At 44.5% G+C, this 21,685-nt stretch overlaps 5 protein-coding genes across 8 annotated transcripts; 2 read left to right on the forward strand and 3 right to left on the reverse strand.

The window, feature by feature from the left end:
* Positions 1-558: 558 nt before the first annotated feature.
* Positions 559-1,545, forward strand: LOC124487626 (trace amine-associated receptor 13c-like). Its single transcript, XM_047050054.1, has one exon. The coding sequence runs from the start codon at positions 559-561 to the stop codon at positions 1,543-1,545; it is 987 nt and encodes a 328-aa protein (XP_046906010.1).
* Positions 1,546-2,520: 975 nt separating this feature from the next.
* On the reverse strand, positions 2,521-4,844 carry tmco1 (transmembrane and coiled-coil domains 1). The gene is made up of 7 exons (XM_047049640.1): positions 4,616-4,844; positions 4,112-4,189; positions 3,967-4,026; positions 3,779-3,825; positions 3,608-3,675; positions 3,131-3,275; positions 2,521-2,855 (listed from the first exon to the last, which is right to left on the reverse strand). Exons 1-7 carry the CDS (start codon positions 4,683-4,685, stop codon positions 2,757-2,759), a joined length of 567 nt encoding a protein of 188 aa, XP_046905596.1. The 5' UTR covers positions 4,686-4,844; the 3' UTR covers positions 2,521-2,756.
* A 555-nt stretch (positions 4,845-5,399) lies between these two features.
* On the forward strand, positions 5,400-8,784 carry LOC124487277 (cytochrome P450 2J2-like). The gene is made up of 9 exons (XM_047049483.1): positions 5,400-5,766; positions 6,045-6,207; positions 6,339-6,488; positions 6,608-6,768; positions 6,907-7,083; positions 7,281-7,422; positions 7,592-7,779; positions 8,035-8,176; positions 8,362-8,784. The coding sequence occupies exons 1-9, from the start codon at positions 5,560-5,562 to the stop codon at positions 8,541-8,543; spliced, it is 1,512 nt and encodes a 503-aa protein (XP_046905439.1). The 5' UTR covers positions 5,400-5,559; the 3' UTR covers positions 8,544-8,784.
* Positions 8,785-9,096: 312 nt separating this feature from the next.
* On the reverse strand, positions 9,097-13,333 carry LOC124487278 (cytochrome P450 2J4-like). Its single transcript, XM_047049484.1, has 10 exons — positions 12,962-13,333; positions 12,524-12,741; positions 12,164-12,329; positions 11,325-11,474; positions 11,036-11,196; positions 10,696-10,872; positions 10,202-10,340; positions 9,842-10,029; positions 9,532-9,673; positions 9,097-9,426 (listed from the first exon to the last, which is right to left on the reverse strand). Exons 2-10 carry the CDS (start codon positions 12,725-12,727, stop codon positions 9,251-9,253), a joined length of 1,503 nt encoding a protein of 500 aa, XP_046905440.1. The 5' UTR covers positions 12,728-12,741; positions 12,962-13,333; the 3' UTR covers positions 9,097-9,250.
* Positions 13,334-13,582: 249 nt separating this feature from the next.
* On the reverse strand, positions 13,583-21,459 carry si:ch211-221n20.8 (multiple epidermal growth factor-like domains protein 6). 4 transcript variants are annotated; one of them, XM_047049480.1, is made up of 22 exons: positions 21,324-21,459; positions 20,540-20,703; positions 20,331-20,397; positions 19,905-20,138; positions 19,550-19,675; positions 19,278-19,418; positions 18,649-18,774; positions 18,149-18,271; positions 17,883-18,005; positions 17,618-17,740; positions 17,027-17,149; positions 16,647-16,769; positions 16,291-16,416; positions 15,861-15,989; positions 15,662-15,754; positions 15,366-15,461; positions 14,967-15,062; positions 14,748-14,843; positions 14,554-14,655; positions 14,341-14,446; positions 14,027-14,143; positions 13,583-13,923 (listed from the first exon to the last, which is right to left on the reverse strand). In XM_047049480.1, exons 2-22 carry the CDS (start codon positions 20,669-20,671, stop codon positions 13,845-13,847), a joined length of 2,481 nt encoding a protein of 826 aa, XP_046905436.1. In that variant the 5' UTR covers positions 20,672-20,703; positions 21,324-21,459; the 3' UTR covers positions 13,583-13,844. The 4 variants fall into 4 exon arrangements, with proteins under 4 accessions (XP_046905436.1, XP_046905437.1, XP_046905435.1 ...); XM_047049481.1 differs by having other exon boundaries at positions 14,967-15,059; positions 20,540-20,716; XM_047049479.1 differs by having other exon boundaries at positions 20,540-20,716.
* Positions 21,460-21,685: the final 226 nt, after the last annotated feature.

Here is a 21,685-nt window from a genome sequence, read left to right on the forward strand (position 1 = left end):
CTAGGCCATTTGTTTTACAATGGTTGACAATGTAAAAGTCTAGTGCTCAACCTCTTTAATTACATCATTTATTTGTCTGTTTGTGTGTGTGTGTGTGTGTGTGTATACACGTGAGTGTTTGTATTTATGAGTGTGTGAATGCAATGCTGATGGTGTGTTATTGTGTTTTTATTCACACCTTCATCTCAACACCTTTGATTGGCGAGGTACCTGTGAGAGTTAGACCATCATGGTCATAAACACATCATTAGGCAGCTAGATGAAGGTGATAACTGGGTCCTCTGGTACCAGTACTAGACTAAGTCCATTAGCAAGATAATACTTGTTTGTTGGGTGATCGATGATGTGACAGTTACCATAGTGCTTCTGGGGTATTATTCATACTGTGTGTTTGTGTGTGTGTGTTTAGGAGGAAAGGGAGGGGGCTCTGATTCTGAAAGATAAATATAGCGGTGGTGTGCCGTGTTAGACCTGGGAGAACTACCCTAGCTTTGCACCACCCTCCGAATCCTTCATACTATCTATGTCTTTCTCTCCCTCCATCACTCTTCTACCTCCATGGAGATGGAGCATCTATCAGGAGAGGAGTACATAGCCTGCTACCCACAGGTCAACGGGTCTTGCAGGAGGCAGTACCGCTCCCGATCTGAGTCCGTGTTTATTTACACTCTGTTCTCCTCTGTGTCTCTGCTGACGGTGCTGCTAAACCTGCTGGTCCTCATCTCCATCTCCCACTTCAGGCAGCTCCACACCCCCACCAACGCCCTGGTCTTCTCCCTGGCTGTGGCCGACTTTCTGGTGGGTCTGCTGGTCATGCCAGTGGAGGCCATCCGCACCGTGGAGTCCTGCTGGTTCCTGGGGAGGGTGGTGTGTGCTCTGAATCCTTATTCTGCCTACGTACTCACCTCCGCCTCCCTGGGAAACCTGGTGCTCATATCTGTAGACCGCTACGTTGCTGTGTGTGAACCTCTCTTGTATCCCTCCCAGGTCACCATGAGGAGAACCTTAGTGTGTTGCACCATCAACTGGGCTTGCTCTATTCTCTACAATGCTTGGCAACTTTTCCAGCACTTAAGTAACCCGGATGCAAACAACAGGTGTTTTGGGGAATGCGTAGTTGTCGTGAGTTACATTAATGGGATGGTTGACATTGTGGTTACATTTATTGCACCGTGCAGTATCATAATAATTCTCTACTTGAAAATATTTGTGGTGGCGATGTCTCAAGCACGAAGTCTACAAGCCAGAGTGGGATGTTCAAAATCTTCTGGTGAAAAGACGAGGAGGTCTGAGAGAAAAGCAGCAAGAACTCTGGGCATAGTTGTTGTGTTTTTTCTGTTGTGTTTTACACCATATTTCTGCTGGCCTTTTTCTATAGATATTTCCTCCTTGCATTTTCTTACTTGGATCCTTCAGTTTAATTCATGTCTCAATCCTCTGATCTATGCTATCTTTTATCCATGGTTCAAAACAGCAATTAAACATATCTTCACTCTGAAGATACTGCAGACATTGTCTTCTGAATTCAAAGTTCTGTTGGATTGATTTTAAGAGAGGGCATGTTTCAGAATATGATTTTTTGTTTTAAATTAGAAGCTTGTTAGAGTTGTCTTTGATATATTTCATTCTGTTTCAAACTGAGATTTTGAATGGACTACTGTGCATCACTGATCACTGCATGACAAGCTCACGGTACAGGCTGAATGTCACTGGGCGAACACCCATTGACACTTTCCTGATGTATGTTTAGCCTGTGTTCTGCCCCTCTCTTTCACCAACCGTCTCTGGAGGAGGGGATCCCTCACTGAATTGCTCCTCCCAAGGTTTCTTAAATTTTTTCTCCTCTAATGAGTTTTTCCTCGTCTTCCTTGAGGGTTGAGGTAGGCTGAGGGGCAGTTCTCTGGCCATATGTGAAGCCCACAGTGACATTGCTTGTAAAAGGGCGACACAAATACATTTGATTTGATGTGAAAGGGGAGGAAAGCTGCAGATTGCTGTAATACTGATGCTGCTTCTAAAAGACTTACATGAGTTAAAGACGGGTGGCAAAGCAAGTATATATACAAGCATATAATGTCCTAATTACAAAACTTCTGCATCTCATGTTTTCCTAGGAGAGTATCTGTCCATGTGTTGCGATGTATATTTGGATACTTTTATCACAGACAATGATTTTGTTTATATCATTATACATGTTGCTTTGTCTAAGACTGTGAACCCAATGTGAATATATTTATGTTGTTTCATATTCTTTGCAGTTATTTTTGCAATAAATGTGACACTGACCAAAATTATGTTTTATCAAGGGTTGCCTGGGAAGAATCAGAACTTTTTTTGCTTTGTCTTTAGTTTTCACTCACACAGTGGGAGAGCTGGAACCAGAGGAGAGGGTAATTCATGGGCTGTGTATTACGCAACACATTCCTCCCCTCAGTGTACAGGACTCAGGAGACTCTTAGCTTGGAATAATAACAAATTATATGTAACATTACGCAAATCTGAAACAATAAGTAAGAAAGGTCAAAACAATAGCAATACTTTATTTTCAAGCACATAGTTTTAAAACTTTAACAGCAGCTGGTTTAAAAACGAAACAGCGAACAAAATGTTAAACAGTAGTTTGCAACTATACAAACACTTATTCCATCATGAAGTGCAATGGAGTGGACTGTGATAATGAGTGGGCTTTTTCTGCCGTTGGGTCAGACACTCCCTGTTGCCAAACAGGCCTGCTGAAACTGTCCACGTCCAAGATTTTATGAGAACTTGGCTGCCTGGGGTGGTGGTCCCAGAAACCCTCCGGCCTGCTTTGTTGCTGCTCTGGACGGAGCCAGACCCAGCATTTTCTGAATGTTCTGTGGATGTCAGTTGTACAACTCATTAGCGAATCAGACAGACAACAAGCAAAGTATAATAACATGTCCCAGTTTTAATGTGAATGAATCCCTGTGTGTGAATTGCTGTGTTTGTGGATGTGCGCATTTCTACAACTAATTCATTAGGACATACAAAAGTAATTTAAGGAGTGCTCTGAAGACCGAGATTCAACCATCAGATCCCTTCAACGTAAAAAAAAAAAAAAATACAACAATGAATATAACATAGTAATGACGAACGAGACTCAAATTACCTGTCGGATAGACATGGTACAAAGGATGTAGAGGAAGATGAATGAACAGTCAGTGAAGTCCTCTCCAAGGAGGTTGCGATGGGACAGGCCCTGGACGTAGGACAACGGGACGAAGGGTAGCTTGGCAACAACTCTTCCATCAAAACTGTAACAACAGAGAAAAACAAAGATGATGCGTTAATAAACAGATACATTAACATGTAAAATAGATATTTAGATATATGCACGGTATATATGTTGGACGTAATAGAGGGGAGTCAGATGGCTGAGCGGTGAGGGAATCAGGCTAGTAATCAGAAGGTCGCTGGTTCAATTCCTGGCCGTGCCAAATGACGTTGTGTCCTTGGGCAAGGCACTTCACCCTACTTGCCTGTCGCTGTACTTACTGTAAGTCGCTCTGGATAAGAGCGTCTGCTAAAGGTAAATGTATGTAATACAGTATACGTTATCAACTGATACAGTTTATAGTGTACTCACATGGAGTTGAACATTCCCATCAATGCTGTGAAACAGAAGCCAATGGCAAACATCGACTTCATTCGCACCTAAAAGAAATGATAAAGGATAGCATATTCATATAGCATTCAAACCAAAAGACGAAGCTAGGACCCATCTAGTCAGTTAGCCAGGCTTGTTCTTTTTCCTCACCATGGAAAGATCTCTATTGTTGTTTTTCAGTTTCTCTTCTTGTCTCTCTGAGAAATTGATACATATAGTTTTAGACTTTAAGTTGCAATGAACAATTGCAAGAGAAAGCTGTTGATAATGTCAAATCTAAATAAAAGGATTTGATTCTGTCCAAGGAGGCAGAGTCATAACAAGAACACAATTCTCACCTATTTTCTTCTTCTGCTGACGACCTGCTGATTCTGTGATGGTTTCCTTTTTCTTCTCCACTGATATAGTCACAGAAGAAATAAAATCACATCGACTGTCACAAACATAAGAAGCTACTTTAAAAAACGATCTTATGAGACTCACGTTTTTTGCTCTGCTTCTCCACCTCTGCCTTAAGTCTTTTGTATTTCTCAGTCCGATATACTAAGACCCAAGTAATACCTGTAGATGAGAAGAAAAGGTTGACGTTCAGCAGTTTTACCATTTATATTAGTATTACATAGTACCTTGGTCTTAAGATGTAATACATTTAAGTGGTTGATTTCCCCTCCACCACAACATGGGTAAGTCAAAATGTTGAGGCCTGTGCGTCGTCTGCTCCCCACGAGAAGGCGCTGTTCTACTTAGACTCACAAGGAAATCTAGCTACTATGTTAACTAATGTCAACCACATTGAAACGAGCTCATCCGTACCACGGCAACTCAAAGAGATCGGCAGTTAATCACAATACTAGCCTCAACACAATTAATGCCAACGTTTGGCTGATAAAAATCCATGTCTAGCAAACACTAGCATTAGCACTTCTACTACTAGTAGCTAGTAGGTTAGGCTAGAAGCTTTACTGCATGGTAGCGAGAACTACTTACCCTCCGCTAATAGAGCCGTGCACACAGAGATGAACACAATTAGAATTGTGTCAGGAAACATGGTGCTCATGGTTGCAAGTGATGTGTTGTCACGTTCACGTTAACTTTTATGTTAACTAATATCTAGTAGGGATCAAAGAGAGCTAGCTAGCTACAATGGTAGTAAAGGGTCGAGGAGAAAAAGGTGACGAGTCTTTCCGGTACGGATAACTGGTTTCTACTATTTTTAGGGCATTTCCGCTTTTGTGGTGTCAAAATAAGAGCATGTCCTTAAATTTGTCAGAGACTGTCTAACCCTATTTAACATATTGCTCATGCCTATGAAAGCAAATCAGTGTCATCATGTTTTGAATTTTCAAAGGCAACGAATGCTTAATATTGACATTTAAACTCCATATAATTTGTTGGTTTTAAATTCACCTCTTTAAATTTTTAATATTAATTAGTTTCAATGTAAAAAAAAAGAAAAAAAGTTGATGCAAAAATTCATTTTTTACTTTCAAATAAATTCATATATCATTTTAAAAATGGTGAATTCGGTGTCTGCAGTTGCTTCCCGTCCGCTGATGGGCTCTTCAACAAGGCCAAGGATTCGCACTGATATAACACACTATATTCCATCCACCACCTATTTTGCACAAGTAATTTTGCACTATGCTGCCCGATTCATATAATTTTGTATCTTATCTTGTACTTTATATTCTATATTTATATCTATTTCAAATCTCATTGTTTAGCTACATTGTTTAGCTTTTTAGTATACTTTTTTGCTTTTTAGTATATTGTTTAGCTTGGACTTAGAGACGGAATTGGTATTAGACGGAATTGTGTTGACAGAGTGCAATGGTCAGGGACGATAAAATCAATCGGTTTTGTTTACTTTTTCCGCACTCAACATATAAAAATCGTAGCCTGTAAGAAACTGTGAATAACGACGCCTGGCCATGGCTGCCCACTCTTCTGTTTCTGGTTCTTTGTTGCAGTTTGTAGGTATCCAGGGTCTACTTGTGTTTATTGTGGTATTTTTGCTGTTAGCTGATTATGTCAAGAGTCGTCGACCAAGCAGATTCCCTCCAGGACCAATACCCTATCCTTTTGTGGGGAACATGTTTTCCCTTGATTTCAAAAAAGCCCATGAAAATATCACACAGGTAGGCTTATTATTCTAGAAACACGGTGTCTGATGTCGGTATTCAATAATTCGAACATCAGAAATTCAGAAATCAGTGTTACCTGTAAATCTTAACCCATTTCTAATTTGATATAATTATAAACTTATATGTGCATATTTATCCTCATAAAGATAAACGTTGTCTACTTTAGACCCAGATTCACATCTTTGGTGTTGGTGATCACATTATTTCGCTGTCCATCCATCAACAGTTGTCAACTTCCTAGAATTGTTTTCCGTATCATTATGTCTTGACAGCTATCTGAGAAGTATGGGGATGTATACAGTCTAAGAATGGGAAGCACGTGGACAGTGGTGTTAAACGGGTTCAAGATCATCAAGGAAGCGTTGGTGACCCAGGGAGAGAGCGTGTCTGACAGACCTACGACTGCTCTTAACCATGAGATGTCAAATGACCTGGGTGAGGAGCTCTGAAAAAATAGCTCGAGGCATCAGTGGAACATATTTGGACATGGGAGAAAGTGATATCTCATCATCAAAGCGTTCATTCATCAAAAACATTTGTTGTGGTTTTGGATCTTCTGTTTCTAGGTGTCGTTAGCACCAATGGACATCTATGGAAACAGCAGAGGAGATTTGCTCTCTACACCCTGAAGTACTTTGGAGTGGGCAAGAAGTCATTAGAGTCTGCTATCTTGGATGAGTTTGCACATTTGTCCCAGGACATAACTGATTACAATGGTATAGCTCTGAAGGGAATGTGGCAATAGTATTTGACCTGTGGCCTTGATTGGTGGATATAAACAAACAGTTCGATGTTTAGAAGCAGACACTGACGATAGTAGATTTCAACTCTCTAGGCAAACCCTTTGAACCACACCTGACCCTCAACAATGCTGTCTCTAATATCATCTGCACCCTGGTCTTTGGGCACCGCTTTCAGTATAGCGATAGGGGCTTTCAGAACCTGATGGTGATGTTCGACAGTGCTCTTCAACTTGAAGCTTCCATATGGGTAGAGGTAAATGACATTCGAGAACATATTACGACTGTACAGGTTTATTAAACCATACACACCTCATCGATCTACTGCAATGTATTTTGTATTTACCCATGTTTTGTGCATCTCCTGTGTGTCTGTGTGTGCTGGGGGAGGAAGCTGTATGACGCGTTTCCTGTGGTGATGAGGCATCTGCCAGGACCCCACCAGAGAGTGTTGAAGATTTGGAGTGAGGTGAAGGACTTCCTGAGGTCGGAGGTCAAGGAGCACAGGAAGGACTGGGATCCCTCTGAACCCAGGGACTACATAGACTCCTATCTGACCGAAATAGAAAAGGTGACAGACAACAAAAACAACCAAAACTAGTTGACATATTTTATATTTGTATTATCTTAGTATAAACTATATTAATATTAAATCAACGTTTTGTACTGGACGTTAGTCCATAAATAAATACATTAAGGCCTCACATTTATTTTGCCGTACTATATAATAACATCAATAAGGAAATTGCATGTTATTGAATTTCCAAGTCTAAAGGGGACGTGGCCGCCAGGTTTGACGAGGAGAACCTGATCATGTGTTCTTTGGACCTGTTTGTTGCCGGGTCTGAGACCACGTCCACCACCCTTCGCTGGAGCTTCCTCTTCATGACCAAGTACCCAGAGATTCAAGGTAGAGACCCTGCAGAGCGCAGCCGACAGCGGTGCTCTGCTGTTGTTTCTCAGTTCCTTCCCTCTTTCTGTGTGTTGCTCTCGGAACGAAGGACAAATATAAAGACTGTGGACATGACAGGGTAAATTCTGGATGTGAGCCTTCACTATTGATCTCTACCTTATTATAGAGAAAGTCCAAGCTGAGCTGGATCAGGTGATAGGCCGATCTCGCCCACCCAGCATGGCCGACCGGGCTAACTTGCCCTACACTGAAGCTGTTCTCCATGAGGTCCAGAGGATGGGGAACATCGTGCCTCTTAGTCTTCCTCATATCACCAACAAGGACATTCAGCTTGGAGATTATCTGGTTCCAAAGGTAACCAATCCCCACTCAGGTCAATAATAACAAAGGCAATGATCATGGTCATTTAAATACTTCCTGTCCAGGTGTTAGTTAATTGCTAGTTAAAAAGCCATACTTGACCGTTGGACATGACAGTTAAGTGAAGCAAATATTTACATTCTACTCCCTTAATAGCGACACACAGGCAGAAGGAATAAAAACCATGACAAGACAAATTCAAGGGTCCTCAGATTATGAACATTGATATTAATCCAGCCTAATCCGCAGGGTACTACTATTATTCCCAATCTGACATCGGTGATGTTTGACAAAAATGAGTGGGAGACACCCTTGACCTTTAACCCTGGACACTTCCTCGACAAGGATGGCAAATTTGCGAAGCGAACCGCATTCATCCCTTTCTCTGCTGGTAAGAACTGAATAATGTCAAGGAATATTATTACACTGATGTACTGGCTCACAATTGACAAATTAAGAGCCACTGGCTCTGGATTGGCAATTAAGTTTGCACCTATCTAAACCCCCATAGAAACTATGTTAAACAAGTAGTAGAAACACTGTATCTGATGGTGAATCTTTCCCTCCGTCGCCTAGGGAAACGAGCGTGCCTTGGTGAAAACCTGGCCAAAATGGAGCTCTTCCTATTCTTTACCTCCTTCATGCAGAAGTTTGCCATCTCCATGCCCCCTGGGGTGAAGCCTGTGTTGGATTATCGCTATGGTGTCACCTTGGCACCACTCAACTATGAGATCTGTGCCACCTTGCGTGATGTGTAATACAGTTTGAGGAGAGGAATGCCTCACAATTAACACCACTGTATTTACATCTTCTGTGTCCTGTTCTATGTTTCTTTTGAAAGATAGTATTATATATAGTAACCTTATTAATCTTGGAGGGATAATAAATTATTAAATAATCACCAATAAACCAGGGATCCTCCAGGATCACAATGACTCTTATTGAGAGACTTGTTGCTCTTGTTAGTTAGCTGGTTTTAAATTATTGTACTCGATGTGAACTATTTTACTGTTGATTGTTTTTCTCTAAGTACACTCTTGCACTTTTTGAGTTTAATGTTGTTTAATTGTAACTTGTTTAACTACATGCTCTTATGGTTCTTCCCTTTCACAATGTATGCTTCATGTTTTGGCTGCTCGCAATGTTTGGAGCTCTCTTCAGTGACCTATGCTCCTTTGTAAAGCTCTCTCTTGGAAGTCACTTCGGATAAAAGCGTCTGCTAAATGCATAAATGTAAACCAAGGAACGTGAATATACAGAATATTGTGTATAAAATGACCTCCAAGACCAAATTACATTTGATAAACGTTCTTATTTCTCCAACATTCCTTTAATCATTGCTGTAAACTGTCATTCAACTACAAATAAATGTCTATCAATTGATCGAGAGAGCAAGTACAGTTGCATGGCCGCCACCACTGTCAGTTTAAACAGTCTACCTAAATAAAATAAAACCAGGAAGTGTTTATCGAGCTAGGGCACAGATTTTGTAAGGCACAGGTCCGCTGGTGATGCCCAATTCACTTGTCAGGTCTAACTGGCAGCCGTCTGGGGCGTGGAAAGAGAAGCGCTGGAACAAGGAGATGAAGAACAGGAACAGCTCCATCCTGGCTAACTGCTCACCTGGACACATTCTCTTACCTGGGTAGAGGAGAGGCGAGGGAACACACGTTATATTAAGCTATTTGGAAAGGTGAATATTATGGAATTATTGTAAAACAATAATGGAAGAACTGGATACCATACCAATAGAAAAAGGGATGAAATTGTCTCTTTTGACAAAGTGCCCCTTGTCATCCAGGAAATGTCCAGGATTAAACTGATCAGGAGCACTGTATTCACTCCTGTCCTCTAATATAGGTTTCAACAACGGCAAAATCATCACCCCCTGAACAGAGAAATTCACTTGTCAGCATTTATGGCAGCACTTATGTTCAATTAAACGTGTTCTACAAAAAAATAAATAATAATACTTTATGTGATCCTACACTAACGTCATAACTAAATGGGTTCATTGTCAATATTATGCCAATTAGCGCTTCTCCAATAAACCCACCTTTGGGATGACATGCCCAGCCACAGTTGTGTCCTTGTTGGCCACTCTGGGGGGAGTGAAGGGGACAACGTTACCAAACCTCTGGATCTCGTGGATGACCGCGTAGGTATACGGCATTTTGACTCTGTCGTCCATGGAGGGCTGGCGAGACTGTCCTACGACAAGATCGATCTCTGCGTGAACTTTGTCTTTAGGGAAGAGAAAAATACCAGTGTTAACAGGTTTTTCGTTTATATTGCAGAAACTTTATAGAGAAGGTGCAGCTTATGGGGGGATTTGAACCTGAGCGCTATACCGACCACTTCATAACGCTCATAAGAGGCTTCACCATTATTAACATTAAGGTGCATGTCTTTTTACCTTGTATCTCTGGGTATTTGGTCATGTAGAGGATTGCCCAGCGGAGGGTGGTAGACGTGGTTTCGGTCCCGGCGCCGAACAGATCCACCACACAGAAGAGGAGATTCTCCACGGTGAAGCCAGCGCTCTCGTCTTTATTCTAAAGGGGTAGATCAACGTCAAGGGATGTCAGAAATATTAATCTATCATACCCAAACTCCAGATTTGGGGGTAGGCTTCTCTCTACACACAAGGAATGCTGAACACAGAATCATTCTTATACAGGATAAATGTGTTACATCTTCAATTTCTCCAACAAGGGATCTCTCCGGGTTTCGAGGAAAACCCAAGTCAAAATGTTAACCCCAACCTCGAGTCAAGTTCCTATGACTTGGGATAGAGGATCTCAAAGGGGTTTCTGTCAGAACCAATTAACCCCCGAACCAGTAGTAAAGTTCCTACGACTTAGGATAGAGGATCATGAAGGAGTTTCTGTCAGAAACGACGACTCCAACCTTCTCTATCTCGTTGAGGTAACAGTCGATGTAATCTCTGGGGTCGGAGGGGTTCCCATCTTCCCTGTGTTTCTCCACCTCTTCTCTGATGAACTCCTTGACCTCCTGGAGTTGGGCGAAGACAGTATGGTGGTTGCCAGGCAGGTAGGACATCACCGTGGGGAACTGGTTATACATCTATCAACAAAGGAGAATTAAAAAGTTTATTAGAATTTTTTGCTTGCTTTTTTATAAAAGCAAATGATAATAATGATAATTTTTTATAAAAGTAAATGATAATAAAACACAAAAACCAAGAGCTACCAAGGAATGACTTTGCTGTCACTGTGAATATTCCTACCCGACCACAGAACGTAGCAGGAAGTTGAAGAACATTGTCTGCACACTTCATCATGCGATGAAAGTACTGGTCGTTGTATTCAAACCTGCGGCCAAAAACTAGGGTACATATTATGTTGGCCACAGCATTGTTGGTTACTTGATGAGGGTTGAAAGGCAGGCCTGGAACCAAGAAATGAGTTATTCACACCACAAATAAAAAAGCAGTTAGTCTGTAGAGTAAAACATATAATTGAATGGCTGAAGGAACAGAGTGTGAGGAGATGGTGTGTTAAGTCTATGAACCTCACCTCTCTCTGCCAGGTAAGCATCACACAGAAGCTGGCTTTCCTGGAGGATGGAGTCTTCCAGGGTTTTCTTGCCCACACCAAAGTACTTGAGTGTGGACAGGGCGAATCGTCTCTGTTGCCTCCACATGTGTCCACTGGAGGAGAGGAGGCCTAGCCAGAGAGACACACACAGCACAGTCAACACACGCAGCACAGTCAACACACGCAGCACAGTCAACACACGCAGCACAGTCAACACACGCAGCACAGTCAACACTCACACAGCACAGTCAACACTCACACAGCACAGTCAACACTCACACACCAACACAAGCTCTTCTCCTGCCTGGCCCCCCAGTGGAGGAACCAGCTCCCCACCTTCATCAGGGACACTGACTGTCTCCCCACCTTCAAGAAAAGGCTCAAGACACACTTGTTCCGGGAGTACAACGGCACTTATTAATGCTTGGCTGGACCTAATGTTAGTTTCCTCCAGGATCACAATGACTCTTATTGAGTGACTTGCTGCTCTTGTAGGTTAGTTATAACGAATTTAACTCTTGTACTCGCTGTGAAATATTTTACTGTTGATTGTTCTTCTACAGGTACAGTCTTGCACTTTTCAACATGGTTCATGTTGTTTTAATTTGTAACTTGTATAACTGCATGCTCTTATGGGTCTTCCCTTTGGCACCTGTTTAGTTTTTCACAATGTATGCTTCATGTTTTGGCTGCTTGTAATGTTTGGGACCACCTCGTTGTTATGATCAGTGACCTATGCTCTTTTGTAAAGCTCTCTCTTGGAAGTCGCTTTGGATAAAAGCGTCTGCTAAATGCATAAATGTAAATTTCCACATTACCTAGACCTTTGCCGAGTCTGTCGTTCACTGGGTAAGAGGGGCGATCGGTGAAGGCCTCTGCCTGTTCTACGAAGGCCTCTCTGAAGCCTCTCAGGCCTGAAAGGAGCACACAGGGGTTTCCTCCGCCCAAGTGGAGGATGGACACATCTCCGTAGGTTTCTGCAAGCTTGACGACACACAACATACACATTCGTCCACTGTGCACTTTGGGCAATTATCACAAGGGTAACTGTACAGGCAACTGCAAAGTATTTCAGACAAAAGTATGTGTCTGTATCTATGTACACATTTCAATCTGCTAAGTGCACTGATAAATGACATAGTATGAAGTAACTATAGCAGTCTATTATCACTCCTTACCTTCCTAAAGGATCCAATTGGGTCCATGATGTTGATATTGAGAAGGTTTCCAATAAGAGGGAGAGGCAAAGGGCCAGGAGGGTAGTTCTTTGAAGGAAGGTTGTTTAAATACTTCACCACTAACAGAACCAATATGAAGAGTAGAATCCCTTGGGTGTCAATCCACTGGCTAATTAGGGAGTTGAAGACCCCGAATACGGCCATTATTCTTGAGCCCTCTGAAACCACAGTGCATGTCGCTAAGCACCGTTTACAACTTCAACAACTGTATTACTCCTAATTAATACAACTATGCACATTGTAATTATATATTGGGTAAACAAGTGAAATGCTTCGAAAGAGTAGACAAAAGCAATATTATGTGTGGACTTCTGCCCCAATGTAAACATAGCACTTGCTGGTAATGTACAATCGGAGGTATAGGTAAAGGTTACTTACGTAGGCCGGGTGTAAATCAGACGGTTTTGTTTTATCAGAAAACACAGAGCTACTTGGCAGGGGATGCGTGTAGGCTACATCAAGTTGGTAGCTAAACAGGAAGACTATCGGATGTAGCGTGTTTATGTAACGCTAAGCTGTTGAATAATGAAGTTATGCAAGCTTGTTTTACACAAGTCCATTGATAAAACACGGAAATACCACAGAAGTGACCTCAATAACACTCAGCCACAAAAAGTCTGTGCAAACTCCAAATTTAGAAGGGCGCCAACCATCTACATCGCCTCTGTAACCATTTGATAAACAAAAGTATATATAACTCTTAACTTTCTCCCACTTTCGATGATGATTTTTAGGACGCTATAGCGATTTCCTTCAACTTCGTGTATCGCTGCAAAGAGCTATTCTAGAGCGACCAAGAGCTTCTTCATCAATGTCATCCAGCTGACTAAACCGGTACACATAAGCGTGCCAAATTCAGTCAGATTATTCTTGCAAACATCTCCAACTTCAGCTGTCTGAAGGGGGCACCTACAATAAAGTTGAAGTATTGGTCCTAACTGTATTGTATACAGGTTTTTAACTAATATGACAACCACATGAACAAAACAGAACACAACCTTTTTTCACGTTCAGCTGCCTTTACTTAGTTTACATGTTACAAAACAAGGCACATGGCTCACAGAAAACTTTGGTTAACACACTCAATGATGCAGTCTCTTATGGGAGCGATAAGACTCTTATGTCATTCAATGCAGCCTGGCTAGAAGCTGGCTTGATGGGGTTTCATATAATCGTCTCTGTTGGAGCCCAACACCGTGGAGTTTCACCAGAGCTTGAAAAAACAAGCTGGCGTAGATCTGGTGAAGACCATACAGACTGTTCATCTCCCTTTCTTCTCTGGACACTGGATTTTGTAACCCACTCTGTAGGCTTGGACGTACACACGAGCCTGATTGATTCTGCAACACAAACACACACACGAGGGGGTGAGTCTTAGTCTCTTAGGCGTGGGTATGTTCGGCACTGTATGTGTGAGTGGGTGAACACTCGCGTTTTTTCCACCTGTATTTGGTGCATAGCTGAACTCCCAGAGGCCCACAGCGGTCCACATAGCTCTCCCTTACTCCTTTCCTGACCGCCCGGGCCATACTGACTGTCATGGTGACCACAGGACATGTTCTGACACACACACACACACACCACACAGGTCAGCACTACAGAAATCTGATTCCCAACTTAACATGTCTTTCATGGTTGTTGAATATATTGTTTGTGGGAGATAATAACAGAGAATCACAGAGATAATCATCATTACAAGAGTGAGGAAAGCTCCGGAAAAGCCCGGATGTGTTCTGTGTTGTCGGTTTGTTGCTTACAGTCTCTCGCAGCGATGCCCCGCTGTGCCCTCAGGGCATGTGCACGTGTTGTGAGGACTGCAGGCGGCGCCGTGTTGGCAAGGGGGCACGCACGGCGTGATGATCGCTATGACAACAACACACAATAAAGGCTTGACGCCCAAACTCGTCGGTGTGACATCATCTATCATCCATGTTATACAAACATCATAAAACCCTGTCTCACACGCTGACCTGTCTCACAGAAACTTCCGGAAAACCCACTGGGACAACGGCATCTGTTGAGGCCCACACAAACACCACCATTCTTACAAGCCTTGTGGCACAGCACAGGTTCTGAAAGCAAGAGAAAAAAACACTCAAACATTCAGATAACCAGCCAACTGGAAATTCTGTTCACAGATTACCACTAGAGGGCAGTGTCTCACCTATCTGGCAGTGAGTTCCTTGCCACCCTTCGACACAAATACATTTGTTGACATCCACACACCTTCCTCCATTCTGACAGGACGGCGTGCAGAGGGCTGAAATCACACACACACACACACGCACACGTTCGGCGGTCATTTTAACAATTCATTCCGTGCAGGAGACTACTTTGATTGTGGTCACATGCTGTCTCGAGGGCTTGGTGGTCCGGTACTCACGAGAAAGGCACTGGGGCCCGCTGTAATCGGAGGGACACTGGCAGGTGTCTGGACCCACACAGCGCCCCCTGTTGGCACAAGGCTGCTCACACACTGCTGAGAGACCGGATGATGTTGGGAGGTTGGTGAGAGAGAAATAATACACGTTCCTAATCAGGGCAGTCAGGTGGCTGAGCGGTTAGGGAATCGGGCTGGTAATCAGAAGGTTACCGGTTCGATTCCTGTGCCATGCAAATGACGTTGGGCAAGGCAATTCACCCTACTTGCCTCGGGGGGAATGTCCCTGTACTTACTGTAAATCGCTCTGGAGAAGAGCGTCTGCTAAATGACTAAATGTAAATGTAATCCCTACGAGGTGACAGTGAGATGTGTGGGCAGGGCATGCCAGGGCCAGGTTACCTGTGTGGCAGCCGGTTCCACTCCAGCCGGTGGAACACTGACACATGTTCCAGCGCATGCAGGTGCCCCCGTGAGCACAGGGTGGAGAGCAACTGGCTGGAACACAGAACACACACCTTGTTTACCTTAAGAAGAGCTGTATTACTAATACCTGGTTATTGTTCATCCTATTCACACACACACACACATGTACAAATCAAATACATTTTTATTGATATAACCCTTTTTACAGGCGTTGTCAGTGTGCCTCCTAGATGCCCACACATCCCGAACCTACAACCCGGATACTTATGTACCTGAGCACCCATCTCCAGGGTAACCTGCAGGACAGTCACAGGTGTCTGGGGCTACACACACCCCATAGTTCTGACACGGCAGATTGCATATGGCTGGAAAGGGTAAGAAGGAGGGGGGGGGAGGTCAAAGGTGAAACAGGATGTGTGAATGAACTTCGGGTGAACTTGTGAGAGGTGGTCTAGGAAAAGACAGACTCACGCTTGCACTTGGTGAGGTCATCGGTGCGAGACTCATAGCCCTCCCTACAGGAGCAGTTGAACCCTCCTGGGTGATTCACACACAGCTGCTCACAGCCTCCATTGGTGAAGTCCCCACACTCATCCACATCTGAGGAAGAGAGAGAGAGAGAGAGAGAGAGAGAGCGAGAGACAGATGGTGAGAAAGGGTGAGAGAGAGAGAGAGAGAGAGAGAGAGAGAGAGAGAGCGAGAGCGAGAGAGCGAGAGACAGATGGTGAGAAAGGGTGAGAGAGAGAGAGAGAGAGAGCGAGAGAGCGAGAGAGACAAAGAAAGTGAAAAGGAGAAAGACACAAATACACAGAAAGAGCAACCAAAAACTGGTGGACCTAGCGAGCCATGGAGCTGCTCGATCTCAGCTGACAACCAGCTGGGTGGAAACGTCCTCTCTCACCCAGACAGCTCCTCAGGTCGGGGGCCAGTTCCCAGCCTGCCTTGCAGCTGCAGTAGAGGCGTCCCTCCGCCCGCACGGTACACACGTGATCGCAGCCGCCGTTTCTCAGGTCACATGACGTCACATCTACCAGGAAACCACAGTAAAGCCCCCCCCCCACGTGTGACATCATACACTCACCCACCAAAGTCGTGACGTCTATCCTACGACAGATTGTGTCTTTTAAAAAATGAAATCAGTATTTGTCACAGACTCAAAAAAAGATTGAACATGGTTATGCAATTACACACCTCACATACACACCCCATACACACACACCTTACACACACACACTGAGGTGCGGGTGGGTTACGTACTGACACAGGAGAGGTTATCTGGGCCCAGCAGGAGAGGGGGGGGGCAGTGACAGGTGTGTCCACCCGGGGTGTTTAGGCAGTCGTGAGAGCACCCCCCCTTCTGGAGCTTACACTCATCAATATCTACACAGAAACACACACACAAAACCACACACACACACACACGTACATTATCAAGTGACAGAGTTACTATACAGTGGTATTGCTCATTGTTAGCTCATTTGACTGCAGATCAAGAAATCACATATTCAAATCACCCCCCTGTACCATACGTCACTTTGGAGAAAAGCATCTACTAAAATGAATACATTACTTTTTGCAAGGCTGATTCATTTCAATCGAGCGTCAGGATAACTGGTTCTTGGCCAGTTGGTACTGACCCACGCAGCTGTGTCCGTCGATGTGTAGCTGGTAACCAGGACGACACGAGCAGAGGAAGGAGCCTTGAGTGTTGGTGCAGAGCTGCTCACAGGTTCCGTTCCTCGTCAAACACTCGTCTACGTCTGGGGAGCAGGAGGCAGAGGAGGGGGTCACACGGGTTCATCAGACATCCTGGATCGTGTTTACTGATGATGTTGGAAACATGTAAGACGCTACAGGAAGTGACGCTACAGGAAGTGACGCTACAGGAAGTGACGCTACAGGAAGTGACGCTACAGGAAGTGACGCTGCAGGAAGTGACGCTGCAGGAAGTGACGCTACAGGAAGTGACGCTACAGGAAGTGACGCTACAGGAAGTGACGCTACAGGAAGTGATGCAGTCTGTTTATCTTGACTTCCGTCGCTGCTGCTGCTGCTGGTGTTTTACCGTGTTCTTGGGTTTCGTTAGATAAAATATTTGATTACTGATGCATTACTGACAGGATTATCTATTTTCGACATCTTTAAATGTTCTTTTGTTCTTCTTTTTTTGTGTTTCCGTGACTTTCCGTGTGGAAGGCAAGAAGGGTTTACAGTTTAGGGTTGTTTACCTGTACAGTTGTGTCCATCCTGGGCTAGCTGGTAGCCCGTGTCACACAGGCAGCTGTACCCCCCGGGTTCGTTAGTGCAGTTGTGCTCACAATGACCATTCCCCAACGCACACTCATCCACATCTGTAACCATGACAATCCCTAAGTCACCTCCAAAGGATTTACAACAGCCCAGAGTCAACCAAACAATGCATACACTTCCCCACACACACACACAACACGTCACCACATCCACACACACAACACACCCCACCTGCTCACGTACCGTAACAGGAGTGCCCGTCCCCGTTGAACCCTTGGTAGCACTGGCAGAAGTAAGAACCAATGATGTTCCCACAGTGAGCGTTGATGTCACAGCCGTGACGACCAGACGTGCACTCGTTTTCGTCTGCGGGGAGGGGGAACGGGAAAAGAAGAGAGAGTCAGAGAGTAGAAAAAAACATTCTCATTTATTCTTCCGCCCCCCCCCCCCCCCCCCCCCCCCCCGGGAAACTCAAGTAAAAATCGAACACGGTTCCGCGAGTTCTTCACCTTCGCAGTATGTGCCGTCACCACGGTAACCTCGCTGGCAAACGCATTTGTAACTCCCGAGGGTGTTCTCACACACGCCCTTACCGACACACACATCTGGGCTGGCCTCGCACTCGTCCACGTCTGAGAAGGACATCAGACAAAGGCAAACGTTAAAACGACGGCTTCAAAGCTGCCCTAGAAACCAGTACGCAAGCTCGACATTTTGGCACACCGTGTAGTCTGGACATACAGGACCTGAGCGAAAGGTTTCAGGGAGCAGGAAAAGGACGGCAGATGAGATGGAGAGAGGAGAGGAGAAGCGAGAGGAGAGGAGAGGGAAAATACAGGCAACAGATGCAGCAAAGCAGTGAGTTAAAGCACAGTGATCCAGCCAAGCCTCAAACCCAACCAAGGCATCCACATTTTCACACAATAGGAACACAGACATAACCCCCGCCCATCGTGACACAGAGCAGCCCCCTCTTTCCGTGCCGCACTGCCAGCCCCGGGAGACGTACCCACGCAGGCCGGAGCCTCGGCTCTGAAGCCGGCTTGGCACTGACAGCGGAAGCTTCCGGGGGTGTTCACACACACGTTGCCCAGCTCCCGGCGACAATGCTCCTCAAAACTGCACTCGTCCACATCTGAGGGGAAACGAGAGACAAAAAGGAAACAGAAAACTTGTACACGCATGTACTTCCTCTCATCTTGGGAACCACACACATGGTATCACACATTGCTTTGCCCCCCCTTTAGGCTGTTTCTACTACAAACACACACTCATTACATTTTACATTACATTTTACATTTTAGTCATTTAGCAGACGCTCTTATCCAGAGCGACTTACAGTAAGTACAGGGACATTCCCCCTGAGGCAAGTAGGGTGAAGTGCCTTGCCCAAGGACACAACGTCATGTGGCACGGTATCATTAAGGAATCATGGAACTGGGGTCAGATGGCTGAGCGGTTAGGGAATCAGGCTAGTAATCAGAAGGTAACCAGTTCGATTCCCGGCCGTGCCAAATGACGTTGTGTCTTTGGGACACTTCACCCTACTTGCCTCAGGGGGACTGTCCCTGTACATTACTGTAAGTCGCTATGGATAAGAGCGTCTGCCAAATGACTAAATGTAAATGTAGGCCTCACCTACACAGCTCTTTCCATTCAAGGCCATGACGTATCCAGTGGCACAGGTGCAGGAGAAGGAGCCTGGGCTGTTCGTACACTGTGCCTCGTGACCGCAGGCCTGCAGCCCTGTTATCACAGCCAGCGCACACTCGTCTACATCTGCGACGCACACACAGACAGCCACACACATACACACACCATCCACAGTCAATGCATGCGTTATAACATAAGTCTTAACAGACTCACTCGAGGAAGCGTGTGAGCAGGAAGCGTGTTGCACACACACTTACCCTGACATCCCTCTGAGCCCATCAGGTAACCACGGAGACAGCTGCACAGGTAAGAACCAGGTGTGTTTGTGCAGTTGGCGTGGAGACCGCATGGACCTGGTTCATCCCCTTTGCACTCATCAATATCTGGGAGAAAGGTTTAAAAAGTACACTTGGCGTGGTTGAAACAGACGTAGAAACAGAGTTAGCTGACAGAATAGGAGGTTTAAAAAGTACACTTGGCGTGGTTGAAACAGACGTAGAAACAGAGTTAGCTGACAGAATAGGAGGTTTAAAAAGTACACTTGGCGTGGTTGAAACAGACGTAGAAACAGAGTTAGCTGACAGAATAGGTGTTATTTAATTGATATCTTACCACAGTTCACAATTCTGTCACCATGACGCCCGTACCACATTTGCGTAGACCACGTCGTAGACTCACCATGACACTCTGCTGCCCCCTGCTGGGTGAATCCCACAGCGCAGGTACAGTTGTCTCCGATTTGCACCATGCCTAGAGGACACACGCAGCCTGCATCTCCCCTCACCAACACCAGACCTCCTGGGCATGGAGAGGTGGGCGCTGGGGGTGCCGTGGTCGTGAGGGGGGCTGTGGGGCAGGACAGACAAACAGATGATGATATAACAGGATAAAACAAATGCAAAGAGGAAATACATATTGGCGGAGGAAGCAACTGGGCATCAAGTCTTGCACGGATAGTTACAGTATAGAAGATGTAAATAAATGTGTGAATGACAATAATATATAATAAAACTGTCACTTTCATGCTTGTCAGCTCACTTGCGGTTGTCGTGTCTCCCTGCGCAACTTCAGTGACGTTCACTATAGCGTTCTCGATCTGTAGACTCTGAGTTAACAGTTAACAGGGAGAGAGCTATGGCAATCAACTCGGTAAAGGAAACACAAACTGTCATATAAACGCACAGATCTGTCGTAAACATGAACCCGGTCTCAGCCCCCAGAACATGGGGTCTGGGAGCTCAACTGACCTGACTTTTGAGGACTTCTAGCTCTGAGTGTTTTAAGACTTCGTTGTCGCTGCCGCCGTGGGGGGTGGTGAGGGGCTCTGCGACTGACAAGGCAAGGAGAAGCGCCACCAGGTGGATAGGAAGGGGGGCCATGACTTACAGACGACTCACTTCTGAGAATCACGCTGTGAAGAAACCCTTGATTTACAGCAAGGTTAGAAAAAACAAGACTGAAATACTTTTTTTTCTTTTTCAACATACACGTTCAACACACACGTTCCAGTAAAGTTTGATGTTTTGTCTTTTTATACAGTAATTTAGTGTAAGGCATATTTAAAATGTAGACTTCAAACGGGCCTATACAGCAACAAGGAACAATACGGCTGACTGATCTGAGTCGATAAAACACAGTCATGGTTTCTTGTCCAAACACGTAGAGCCATGAGACAAGACTGTTATTATCCATATCCATGCCCTGGGCTTTCGGGAGAACAAAAGAGACTTTTACAATTTCAGATAGTGTATGTATAAGATGGAAGAGGAGCTTTCTATTAAAGATTTCATGCGTGCGGATAACTAACTTTTAAAAACATGCATTACAAATCCTTGTTCGAATAATAATCAAGTTCCATGAGATTCTACGTGCTACAGGTTTATCTCAAATTGCGCAGGATGAATCTTCGGCTTTCTTTAGTTTTATGAAGGTGTGATTTCAAACCGTTAGGCCTACTTTGTATTTGCACAAAAACGAACTGTTGTTTGTTAAAGCATGCATCCGACATGTAATGAAATCTAAATTGCTTACCTATAACAGATGTCTTCTGGACTGTAAACATTAAAGAGGTTTCTCAGTCATCTAGAGTAGACAAAAAAAGTCGACATGCCGAATGCGCTTCTTCCACGGTCTCCAGATGCTCGACTGCGAGATGTTTTCTGTGCGAGCCAATCACGACCTAAGGGGCCGTGCTGTGATGACCACACATCCTGTTGGAATTCTGAACTTCCCATTCCAAGTCCCAGACTAACGCTTCCAGCCAGGGAAAACAACTCCACCAGATCTGTCTTCCACTCGTTCCGTGTCATTTGCATGACTCGGGTCGAGGTCATAAACTACTGAAACATGGAGGTGGGTCAACTGAGGTTTGGCGAAAACCACCAAACGTCATT

This window comes from Hypomesus transpacificus, chromosome 26, assembly GCF_021917145.1.
Source record: "Hypomesus transpacificus isolate Combined female chromosome 26, fHypTra1, whole genome shotgun sequence".
NCBI classification, from domain to species: Eukaryota; Metazoa; Chordata; class Actinopteri; order Osmeriformes; family Osmeridae; genus Hypomesus; species Hypomesus transpacificus.